At 45.6% G+C, this 12,500-nt stretch overlaps 3 protein-coding genes across 3 annotated transcripts in view; 1 reads left to right on the forward strand and 2 right to left on the reverse strand.

Moving 5' to 3' along the window:
- The window catches only part of LOC134094196 (peroxisomal sarcosine oxidase-like), a 284,404-nt gene that overhangs the window by 192,554 nt on the left and 79,350 nt on the right, over positions 1 to 12,500 (forward strand). The gene's annotated exons all lie outside the window — the stretch shown is intronic.
- rhbdl3 (rhomboid, veinlet-like 3 (Drosophila)) overlaps positions 1 to 12,500 on the reverse strand; it is a 51,653-nt gene that overhangs the window by 23,353 nt on the left and 15,800 nt on the right. The window lies entirely within an intron of this gene.
- LOC134094137 (uncharacterized) lies at positions 3,711 to 9,451 on the reverse strand. The gene is made up of 6 exons (XM_062547538.1): positions 9,122 to 9,451; positions 7,402 to 7,478; positions 5,191 to 6,171; positions 4,857 to 5,009; positions 4,650 to 4,742; positions 3,711 to 4,270 (listed from the first exon to the last, which is right to left on the reverse strand). Exons 2-6 carry the CDS (start codon positions 7,432 to 7,434, stop codon positions 3,968 to 3,970), a joined length of 1,563 nt encoding a protein of 520 aa, XP_062403522.1. The 5' UTR covers positions 7,435 to 7,478; positions 9,122 to 9,451; the 3' UTR covers positions 3,711 to 3,967.

Raw genomic sequence — 12,500 nt, forward strand, 5'->3', positions numbered from 1 at the left:
TCTCCCTGCTTTGAGGAGATGATGAATGAGGCACCTCCATTTTGCCTGCGCTGCTCACCTGTCCCCGGCGCTTGATATATTAGCTCAGCCTGACAGAACCCAGCTGCACCTCAATCATCTAAACAAACCAGCAGACACACGCGCCTCTTTGTTTACGTCTCCAGGCACTTCAAACAGAGAAGAAGAAACACAACAAGACTCCTCTGTCTGGTCTTCAAAACGACGAGGTCCTGCACTACTTTCATTTCATTTAACACAATCATAACCACTTTCTTTCAATTAGATATTCAACAAATGAGCTGGAAATGATCAACTTAAATAGGAAAAGCTAACAGCAGGCTACCGAGGCCACACAGCCAAACGAATCAAACAATGCTCACTAAATTACACACAGTTCTCCTCTTCCAGGTAATCCTCACATGGGGCTATCAGGCATCTGACTCCAGATCAGAGGCACATGTGTGTGTGTGTGTGTGTGGGGGGGGGGGGTTAACAGGCTAGAGTCTGGCTCCTGACTGAATGAACCGCGGGGGGGCCCGGTGTGCTGATTAATGAAGTCGCTCCTCTCTCCACGGCATGGGAACAAACCGCTAGGTCACAAAACAGCGCTCTTTACTTTACTGCAGCTAGCCTATACAGCGCCGGGACAAAGTGCTCCCTTGACAACAGCCAATTAGAGGGCTTAATGAGTAGCTCCAGCGCACATGCAGGAGATCGGGGGCTTTTCTGTGGGCAGATTACAGGGCACGCTCCGGACTCTTCCTGCTCAGAGGAGGTGCTCATTGTCTCCTCTCCGCTCCTCACCTCCCCCCGCATGGGACCCACAGAGCTGAGGAGTCTTTCCTTCCTCAGTGAGTTAATTAGCGAGTTAGTTAGCGAGTTCATTAGCAAGCTAAGTAATTAGTGAGTTAGTTAGCAAGTTAGTTAGTGAGAGAGTGAGTGAGTGAGTGAGTGAGTGAGTGAGTGAGTGAGTGAGTGAGTGAGTGAGTGAGTTAGTGAGTTAGTTAGTGAGCAGTGGCGGTTGCTGCAATGAAGTTGAACAGCATGTTCTAGTTGGAACAGTGGGCTGGCTAATGTAAAAGGCATTATTTGATGCAATTTTTCCATGATATTTTAGAGGAGGCTGAGCTTCCCCGGTACTCCTGGAGCAATCGCCTCTGTTAGTGAGTTAGTTAGTGGGGGAAACGGGGAAGAGACAGTGGAGGCTAATCAATGGAGAGACTGCAGCTCACCACTTAGCCTTAGCCCCTTAATAGGCCTCAGAGCGCACATTACAGCCTGCACAATACAGCTGGATGGAGGGAGGCCTTCACCTGATCAAAGCGTAGGTGGTCTATCTCACTCTCTCTATCTCTCTCTCTCTCTCTCATGACTCTTTAATAGAGATTAGTTGCCTCTCCGTCTCACTCTGGCTCCAGTAAACTCCATTCCCACACAGCAGCTGGGTTACGGGCAGTGGTCCATTGTGCCTCGGAGCACCCTGGCCTGACGAGAGGGCCCTCTCTCTGGGGTAAAAGAGCCCCCTCCACCCCCCTGAACCCTCTCTCCCTCCCTCCCTCCCTCCCACCCTCCCGCCCTTCCCAAGGCCAAGGCTGGCCTTTCTCATGCTAATTGGCTATTCAGTGTGTGGCCCTGACACTTGCAGGCCCCTGTTCAGCCCTCGTCTGTGTGTGTGTGTGTTTGTGTGTGTGTGTGTGTGTGTGTGTGTGTGTGTGTGTGTGTGTGTGTGTGTGAGATGCTGGGCTTCACAAATGTCAACCCATAAAGCTGGGGCAGTCACAGCCCATCATGTCTTGTCACTCTGAATGGCACTGAGGGAGCTGAGGGGAGTTATTAGCAGCGTGATGAGCTGGTCTGAGTCGGTGTCACTCCTAATGGCACCATAATCAAAAGTAATCTTTCGCTATTAGATTCTATGATCAAATATAATGTTTTATTATAGAGGAGTATTTTGTTCCATTTGCTTCGTCGAATGTATGTGGAGTTATTATGTGACTCAAATGGGGTCTAGGAGAGGAGGAGGAGAGGAGAAGAGAGGGGGAGAGGAGGAGAAGAGGAGCTAGAGACTAAAAAGAAAAGGATTGAGGGTGAAACTAAAGTGACCTTCACAGAAGGTCAGAACACAACAAAGGATAAATCCCGCATCAGTATTGTGGAGCCAAAAGTAGCAGAAACAACAGCTAGAACAATGCACAATGCAGCATGTTTATCGACATCTCCCGCCTCCCGCTGATCCCCAGAGTGGGGAGCCCATTGATTGGTTCCATGGCTGCTTCATACCATGAACAGCAGCACACTGTAAACCTTGATATGTTCAATAAACGTAAAAATTTCGAGGTAACACGTTGCCCTAAATATTTTATGTTATGGTTCGTTCAATAAACGAACAAATTTACATCAAGTGTACGATATGAGCCAATAGCAATGCTTCGTGAATTTTAGTACAATAAACTAGTTTTGCATATTAAAACAACGTAAACTTGCGATGAAAGAGTAAGTTCAATGTATGTTTATGTAACTTATAAATACTTACTATTTTAACTTGAACTTTTAGTTAAGTGAGCATAAAATGTCTTGTTAATTCAATTAAGTTCATAGACATTTTGTATAGTTAAATGTGTTTTAAGCTGCTTAAGTTATGAAAGTGAAAGAAATGGTTTTATTCAAAACACTTGAGTTTTATTAAATTCTGAACAATACAAAATACATCTGAGCAATCACAAACAACACATTGTCAAGTCAGCTGGTGGGAAAAAAAGACCCCACACATATCCAGAAAGCTTCCAACAAAAATCAAAATGCAAAATTGAAAGTGCCACTCTTAACGTTGAAAAGGTGCATGCACACACAAACTCTGAAGAGGTGCATACACACTGAGATATTTTAAACATTTAACATCCACCACCCTGCAAACACCTATGTACACAATTCAAATGCCCATCTCCCTCACACACACACACGCTCATGCACGGACACACTCACACTCATTTACACTCACACTGAAAAGGTGCACACGCAAACCCCGAAGAGGTGCAAAAGCATTGAGGTGATGCATTTCAAACATTAACATCCAAAAATTTGCAAACACCTATGAACACAATTCAGATGCCCATCTCCCTCACACAAGCTCACGCACGCACACACACACACACACACACACGCTCACACTCACACTGGAGAGGTGCACACACATTGAGGTAACGTATTTTAAACATTAACACCCATCACCCTGCAAACACCTATGCACACAATTAAATTGCCCTCTACCAGTCTCCCTCACACACACACACACACACTCATTCACACTCAAGCAAACAAACATACACTGACCTCACTCACACAAACTCACCTCACCTCCCTCACACACTCACACAAACATACACTCACTCACACACTCACGCAAACATACACTCACCTCACCTCACCTCCCTCACACACACACACAAACATACACTCACTCACACACTCACGCAAACATACACTCACCTCACTGACACACAAACTCACCTTACCTCACCCACACACTCATTCACACTTACACAAACATACACTCACCTCACTCACACACACACACACTCATTCACACTCACACAAACATACACTCACCTCACTCACACACACACACTCACACAAACAAACATACACTCACCTCACTGACACACACAAACTCACCTTACCTCACCTCACACACTCATTCACACTTACACAAACAAACACACACACACACTCATTCACACTCACACAAACAAACATACACTCACCTCGCTGACACACACAAACTCACCTCACCTCACCCTCACACACTCATTCACACTTACACAAACAAACATACACTCACCTCACTCACAAACACACACACACACACACTCATTCACACTCACACAAACAAACATACACTCACCTCGCTGACACACACAAACTCACCTCACCTCACCACACCACACCACACCACACCTCACCGCACCTCTCACAACTGATTGGTCAGTGTTAATACTTTCCCTTTTAGTTCTGTCTTGTCAATGCTCAGTAGGACCTGTTGAATAAACCTGAATGTGTTTGTCATGCATTTGGGGTAGTTCAAGTGAAGCGCGTAGGTTAGGCCAAACAAGAGACACATGGCATTACAAATGTCCAAATTGTCCATGACAAGAGTCCCCTCCAGGACGATCCCGGCAGAGGAAGGAGACAGAGGATGTGGCACAACATCTTCTTCAGTGAAACAAATGATTCCAATCCCGATGTGTCTGTATATGTCCTCATCATCAGTGACCTAAACATAATAACACAACAGAAACACAAACAAACACATTATTGTATTTAGAAATACAACGTTGTTATTACTTTTAAAACTGAACAAATGTACAAATTACATCATAATTGGACATTGTGCAATGTGCATACTCAAACTAGACATACAAAAATGTCCAAATTATGATGTAAAAGTGAGCGGGCTTGTAACCCCCATGCCACCATGATGCTTTGAACTCAAACTAGACAAACAAAAATGTCCAAATTAGTTAGACGCCATGCTCAAGGCATCATGGGGCATGGGGGTTACAAGCCCGCTCACTTGTCATAGCATTATTGGCCATAGTTATATAACTAACAACTGATGAACAACTGATGAATTACACTTCAGTGATACTTACAAAGCAAGTCTTGAAGAAATTCGCAGAGTCGTCATCAAAGAGAATCGGAAGCCCTCTCAGGACAAGGCATCGGATGTCAGCAGTGTCCGATGTCTGGGTTGCAGTGAAATGAAAGCAGAGACAACACAGAAACATTAGTTAATCAACATGGCTATCATTCATGACAACAATACAGCAAAACCAATGATCTCACTTCAGTTTACAAACCTTTGTCTGGCGCAACAGACCATCCAGAAGTTGTCCCTTTAGACCTCTCTTTGACCTGATGATTTCTATAAGTTTAGGGCAAAGACGATCCAGACTCTCATAGAACTCCTGCTTCAAGTTTTTCCCTACAACTCTGCTGAATTCCTGGTAGACCTGAAACAGAGACAGGAAAAATCATTTTTATCAAGACACTGTAAACAATAATGTATGTACTTCCACTTGACACTATTACAGGAAATATTACAAGAAATTGAGGTGATGCAGGAGGGGCATGGCTGCATTATATTACACTTTTACAGACATTAATAAAGACAAGTAAAATATTTAACCTTACCTGATTTTCAACGAAGAGTGCTGGCCAACGCTCCATCATCTGGCTCACAGGAGGCTTGTCCATCACCACCTCCTTTCTTCTAAGAGACAACGTGAAGTCCATCTGCTGATTGACGAAGACTGCATCTGGGTTTTTCTTTTTCATTTCATCCACCAGTAGTTGTCGGGCATCTTCAAGGCTTGTGACATCATGACCATCTGGAAGATTGGGTAGGAAATTTACTTCCCCTTTCTTCGGTTTCTTGATGCTCTTGTTTGGTGGCTCCCCACCAACAGTGTGTCTTCCACGTTTCCCAGAATTCACCTTGACATCTGCGTGTCCCAGGGCCCTCATTTTTGTCCTATAGTTACCCATCTTATCCGCTAGGCTCTGTGTCCATCCATCATAACCCGTTGGCGATGCAGTTTCTCGAAGACAAGGATGAGCTGCAATTAAAGCCTTGGCTACTGCTCTAAGGTCCTTTTTTTGGGGGTATGCTTTGAACCTCGCATACAGGGTTTCAGCTATCTTGTGGAGAATGTCATGTTTCAACTCTTTTGAAACGGTCAAGTATGTTCCATCCTTGAGGTAGCTTAAATTCCCTTGTCGAAGTCTAAACTCCACATCTACAGAGAACTTGGGGAGGGAAAACTCATCAGGCCACGGCATTCTCATTTGCTGTGATGACGTGGACTGCAGCAGCACAGTATCGGCTGTACTTAGACTATCATTCAAATTTTCGCTTGCAATCTCAACCAGTTCAAGCACAGGGATTATCTTCACAGTTGGTTTTTCTGGGAGTTCAGACACATCGGTGACGTTGCAAAGTTCGTTATCAAATTCTGGGTCTCTAAACTGTAAAGTGAAATTGTATTGAAGTACGAGTGTGTTTTTCAAACAGGTGATCAAATCGTCCACTGAACGGGGCCTGTGTGCCAGTGTGACTTTCCTGATGTCTCCATCGCAGAGGATAACTCGCAGTGTCATTGTGTGGGAGGCCATCTGTGAAAATAAAAAGAGCATTCAGCAATGAATAAAATGTCTCGGTGTCACCAATCTTTTACCCTGTACATTGTAAGATGAAAGAGGGAAATGATCATTCAGCTCTGTAAGCTGAAGCAAAGAAAAAGACGGAACATCTGCACTGCAAAGCTCATATGACCGAAGGTGCTCTGTGTACCATGCAGTCATGATTTTGCATACAAACATTATTTCTGTGTTCACAGCAATAACATGAGTGATTAGCTTAAATTCAGGAAGACAGGAGCATGATCCTGCTGAAAGTACCATGTCTGCTTTGTAGTCAACTCCATCAATACAGACAGAGGATGCAACAAGAACTGCAGATGTATTGGGGAGTTTTTCACCAAGCACACTCTGAACGTTCTCTGGTAAAGAGGCAACCAGTACAGATGTAACCTTAGCCATCTCCACCTGTGGCCTGTAAAAGGAACTGCAGTCTAACTGGTAGCTGACAGCTCTCTGGTGTCTCACGGCAAGAGTCATTGGTACATTCTTAAAGTTCTGAGCATCCCGAATAACTTTTTTGAAGAACTTGTGTTTGCCTTCAAAACGCATTGTCCACACTTCACAAAGTGGACCGTACAGCTTAATAAGCTGAGGGTAATGCTCTAAGAAGTGGTGTTTGGGACGTAGCCTAAATGTTGTGAATGTACTCTGCAGAAGTTCTCTGTGCTCAGCTATTTTCAATTCAAGAACGTACAATGACTCTGTCGTATGTCTTTGAGCAACAACCAGTGCAACAATGTCCTTAAGCAGCATGAGTATTTCCCAGGTGTTGTCGCCCTCAGGAATGTAATGGCCAATGAGAAGAGGAAGGAGTCGAATTAGGCACCAATTCTCATGGCCATTCCCTCCTATTGTTTCCTTGGTGGAGAAGCCTTTACCAATTGGTTGTGGCCTATCAGTTTTGTCTGTGAACGAGTATGGAAAAGATCTGATAGCCGCATTAAGTACATCTAGAGTGAAGTACTTCTTTGCCACCAAGTCTGCAATGCAAAGAGACATTTCTATGGGAACTATGCCCTCGAACACATCATGCAAAAGGTCTGGCGGATAACCACCTATAACATGGAAATACTCCAGCTTTGCAGTGAGTGGACATGCTCTTTTCACACCTGTATTTTTCCACACTGTTGGATCATTCAAAGACTCTTGTACCTGCATGTTATGTGTATCTTTGTCTCTGAGTGGAAATGCACCAGAGCGTACCTGTTGGAGTTGTGTGTCAGTCCTGGACGCCATACAGAATCTGCAGCACTTCTCTACAGAGAAGCTCTCGAAAAAGCCTGCAAGAGAGTGTGCACCCAGGTTATCTGCAGACACAAACAATACAGTTCCTTTGATACACGCACCAAGGTGCTCAATGTAAACACCTTGTTGCTCAAGAGAGACTAAATCACAAATGAGTGGGTACAGTACTGCGTCATAGCCATGCTCTTTAACAGTTGTTGTGTTGCACAGAAGTGCCAGCTGAATTGAATTAAGTGCCGATCTGTATTTTGCTGGTATGTTTGCAATGGTCCAGTATATCGCACACATCTTATGTTTTCCCCTTGATGTCCCTAATGGGTTAGCAACCTCAAAATCATCTATGTACAGGCTCAGGGCAATTGTAAACTCATCACGACACAGAAGGTCATTTCCTCTGAAGCACCTGCCATCTCTACAAGTGTTGTACTCATCTGGTACATGAACTGGTTTTGACATGGCCTTCTGTAAAATGTCCTGCCTACCAAGCAATTTTTGAAGCATTTGCAGGAGAGGAACATAGGCAACTGATTTGCCACCTTTCTTCACTACATACTCAATAGGCATTACCACTGGAAACTCACGCAACACATACGATGCTCGTCTTTTACTAGTTGAGAGACATCCGTCTTTGTCACAGCAGGTAGTAATAATGTTGCTGTCTGTCACTGCCTCAACCAATTCTTTTACAACTGACTCATCAATATCAGGATAGTAATTCTGCAGAACGGTTTTCACTGTCTTATATATAAGTGGATGGGACAACTGAACTAACTGACAGAGTTGCTGAATGACCTCCTGGACAGACTTCTCTGGTATGTGTAGTAGTGTTTGCATTTTTAAAAATAGAGCTGCCAAATTATGTTCCAATTGTTCTGCTAAATTTTCAGAATCTGGGTCATACGTGTCTTCAGTGACGTCATCCAAGCTATCTGTATCCACAGGAATGACAAGATCTTGGGAAATATCATTGTCTGTGCTTTCGTGTTCACGAACTATTAGTTCTGATTTAAACATCGTCCAGTTGTGATCCCTATGCTGCTTACTTTTGTGTGCATTGAAAGAGGAGTATACACTGCTCTCAAAAGCACAGTCTTTGAACGGACACTGAACTTTTTGATTATCTCGAAGATGTCTACTACGAAGATGGGTGAAATAGTCAGTTTCTTGGCAAGACTCACGGAAATCGCAAAGCTGACAACGTAACTTCACCGAGTAAGCTGGGGCAGATTGCTGCGACAGCCCTGCCAGATGAAGCCGGGACATGTGAGTTCTAAGCGTGCCAAAGGACTTAAACGTGCAAAGACACCCATCGTATGGACAAGGGAACGGTTCGCTTCTGGTACAATTGCCATGCTTCAGCCGGTAGTGTTTTAATATTTGCCCTCTCTTCTCACAATTAAATGTGCAATACTTGCATTTCCAATTCATGTTTCTTTATTGTTGTTCATGCATAATAATTAAGTAGGCTATGTCGTCGGAAAGACGGAACTTTAGATGGATGTAGGCTACAGCTAATTACGTTAAGTTAGCATTCCCACACGTAGGCCTATGCAATTAGCAGCTAGCTAAGTACAATGGTGAATGGGCTACCTTATTTACTAAATTGTACTTATAGCGGAGGCTGTATAATGGCAAACTTAATGTTTCTGTTTACACACTAGCAAAGGGGGGGAAATACCTTGGCTTTATGAAATTGTGGCTTTGGTTTTCTTCAATCTTCTTTCAGTCTTTCTGTCTTCAGCCGTGACCGTCTTACTTCAACGTCTCTTTCTTTTGTTCTGGAAGAACACCGCGAGGGAGGGAAATTTGGGATTGAAAGGGGGAAAAGTTACATTTTGGCGGAATCCAATCAAATCGTCTCTCCTGGGCCACCTGTTGCTCAGGAAGTTGATACAATTGAAAGATCCCAATTGATTGTACGAATCCATGAAAACCATTATCCAAAATCAAAATTGGCGTGTAATATGTGGGATATTCTGAGAATTGTGTTCAATCTACTAACTTTTATTGGTTCAAGCAAAATGTGGGATTACAGTGCAGGGGCCCGGTATGAGTCCTCCCACACACACACACACACACACACACACACACACACATACACTTACAGATGCACACACACATACATTCACAGACACACACACACACACACACACACAGAAATACATACACAGACACACACACTCACACACACATATATACACAAACTCATAGACACACATACACATTGTGACAGAGCGCACCGCGTCTGTCACGCAAGCGGGCGCATTCCCGCCAGTAAGAACAATGGGAACCGAGTTTGCGCTTGAACAGACATTACACACAGTTCATACAGGAGATGAAGAAAAGAAATGTTGAAATGCATAGGTTGAAAAGTAGCCTAAAGAATAACTATGTGTTAGGTCGTTGGATGATGCGAAGGAATATTGGTTAGGCCATGCACTAAACATGGCTATTAGCGGCTGATGCAAGGCATAATGTCGGGGCAGTGGTGGCGGGTTTCGTGCGCGCAGAATTTACATCTATGAAATCGTTGCGACTGTGCCAATGTTTGTCTGTGTATTGTGTCTTGGTATTGCGTATTGTGTATTGTGTGTTCACCTTACCTGATGGCTACCTGTCTTCCGGGGTGCTGGGGGTGCAACAAGAATGTCGGAGGTGAGACCGATTTAAAGGGACGGGGCGCGCTCCCATAAGGGAAGCGCTCATAGAGACAGGGGTGTTTCTGTAGTTTTGTTTTATTTGTTATTTCGGGGGAACTTTAGCCAAGTAGTTCTAATTGCACAGAAATGTGGTCAAGTAATATGTTGCGCTCCTATAGTATCTAGCCTAGAGGATATGTAGTTGCGCTAATTGAATTTGTGCTGTGTTTGGTTCGCGCCAATAGTATATAAGAGTATTGGGCGCTTCATTCGGGAGATGGGCCTCTGCCGTGAGAGGGCACATTGTCTCGGTCAGAGTATGGGTACGCAAAGGGCCTAGCTTTAGTGGGCATTATCCCATGTTTTGTTTTTCGTTTGATCAGTGTTTTTCTTTTGTTTGTGTATGTCTCATGTCTAACCTACCGGTAGCCTAATAAAAAAGGAAGTTATCTTCTACTTTTGCATCTCGACCTGAGTCTATACATCCGACGGACACATTACTACACACATACACACACGCACACACACAAGCACATAGGCACACACGCACACACACACACAGAATATCAGCAAAGATTTGTGCTGGGAGGAGAACTGGAGTTCCTCTGACAGGCTGACAGTTTCTCTCTAATAACATCAGAGTTTAGCACGGCAGCAGCAGCAGCAGCCCGCAAAAACTCCCCACTCCTCCGCCCAACCGCCTCCACTCTCACACGCTGAGGGAGCACCTCAATAGAAACAGAGAGGGAGAGAGAGAGAGAGAGAGCGATAGAGAGAGAGAGAGAGAGAGAGATAGAGAGAGAGAGAGAGGGAGAGAGTTGAGAGGCAGAGACAGAGAGAAAGAGGGGGAGGAGGTGAGCAAATGAGACATCCACGTACGTAGCACCTGCAAAACACACACACTCCTGTCCTGCCCACTGAGGCGGAGCGGTGGTGAGACTTCAGCCTCCGTTTAGGAGCTGTGTGTGTGTACACACGTCTGTCTGACGCTTGGGGAGAAAAGCTGGCACATACTATAGAGAGGAATAAAAAGACTTCACTCACTCACACTGAAGAGGAAAATAGAACGAGCAGAATATTGATCACATCCGCACGGCATCCAAACCCTGCAAACATGCCTCCAACAGAGCTCTGTGTGTGGGGGGGAGGGGCGCTCGACTGGAAAACAAGGGCTGTGGGGCTTCTCTCTCCTTCTTTCTCTCTCACGCTCTTTCTCACTCTCTCTGTCTTTCTCTAATGCTCTTTCTCTGTCTCTCTCTACTTCTTCTTGTGTGTGTGTGTGTGTGTGATTGTCTGTGTCCATAAAACAAGTGCTGTGGGTCTTCTCTCTCCTTCTTTCTCTCTAACAATCTTTCTCTCTCTCTACTTCTTTCTCTCTCACACTCTCTCTCTTTCCTTCTTTTCTAACACTCATTCTCTATCTCTCTCTTTCTCACTCTTACTCTCATGGTCTGTGTGTATGTATGTGTGTGTGTGTGTGTGTGTGTGTGTGTGTGTGTGTGTGTGCGTGTCTGTGTCCAGCAATGCGGTTGAAGGATGGTTACTGCCCGGCCGTGACTGCCCAATAGCTTGAGCTGTTGCTGAGGAAACAGCCCTCTATTCCCACTCACACAGCAGCTAAATCACCGCCACATGCTGATCAAACACACCAAAATGACCAGCGCCTCCAATCACCCCCGCAGCTCCTCTGGACTGGCCATGAAGGAGGAGGGTGGACAGGAGTGGACGAGGGGTGGACGGAGGTGTGTGTGTGTGGGGGGGGTGAGTGGACGCCATCGTCTCGAGCCGTTAATTACCAGACATCATCTCTGATAGCACGGCCGCCGCTAAAGGTCAGCGTCTGGCTCGCGCTGCGGCGGTCAGTGGCGGTCAGCGCCGCGCCTGCGGGCCGTGCTCGCATCTCATGCAGCTCACACACACACACACACACACACACACACACACCCCTGCTGTGACGGCCTGTCGCCGGCGTGAGCGATGAGTGGAGCGCGGACACGGATCTCATTTCCCCGCGACCGCAGGGGCCAGTGACGGCTAGCGCGGCCAAACATTCTCAGCCCCGAGGAGCTCGGCTCAAAATAAATCAGCCGATGAAAAGTAGGGGCTCGCCGGCGTCCGCTCAGCTTTGGAGAAACAAAGGGGAGTGTGGAGGACTGGAGTGCAGGAAAAGGACAAGGAGGAGGAGGAGGAGGAAGAGGAGGAGGAGAAGAGAAGAGTGCAGGAAAAGGACGAGGAGGAGGAGGAGGAAGAGGAGGAGGAGAAGAGAAGAGTGCAGGAAAAGGACGAGGAGGAGGAGGAGGAGGAGGAAGAGGAGGAGAAGAGTGCAGGAAAAAGACGAGGAGGGACAGGAGAAGGAGGAGGAGGAGGACGGGGACGGGGGAGGGGGGGTTAACAAGGATCTGACGCCACTCACCCCCT

Source organism: Sardina pilchardus, chromosome 1 (genome assembly GCF_963854185.1).
Source record: "Sardina pilchardus chromosome 1, fSarPil1.1, whole genome shotgun sequence".
Taxonomy (NCBI): Eukaryota; Metazoa; Chordata; class Actinopteri; order Clupeiformes; family Clupeidae; genus Sardina; species Sardina pilchardus.

Excerpts from the sequence above, each read along its gene's own strand:
- LOC134094137 (XM_062547538.1), bottom strand. The coding sequence starts at position 7,434 with ATGGCGTCCAGGACTGACACACAACTCCAACAG. Across the intron at positions 6,172-7,401 it reads CTGACACACAACTCCAACAG|ATGGCCTCCCACACAATGAC; the intron begins GTACGCTCTGGT and ends TTATTTTCACAG. Across the intron at positions 4,271-4,649 it reads ATTTCTTCAAGACTTGCTTT|GTCACTGATGATGAGGACAT; the intron begins GTAAGTATCACT and ends TATTATGTTTAG.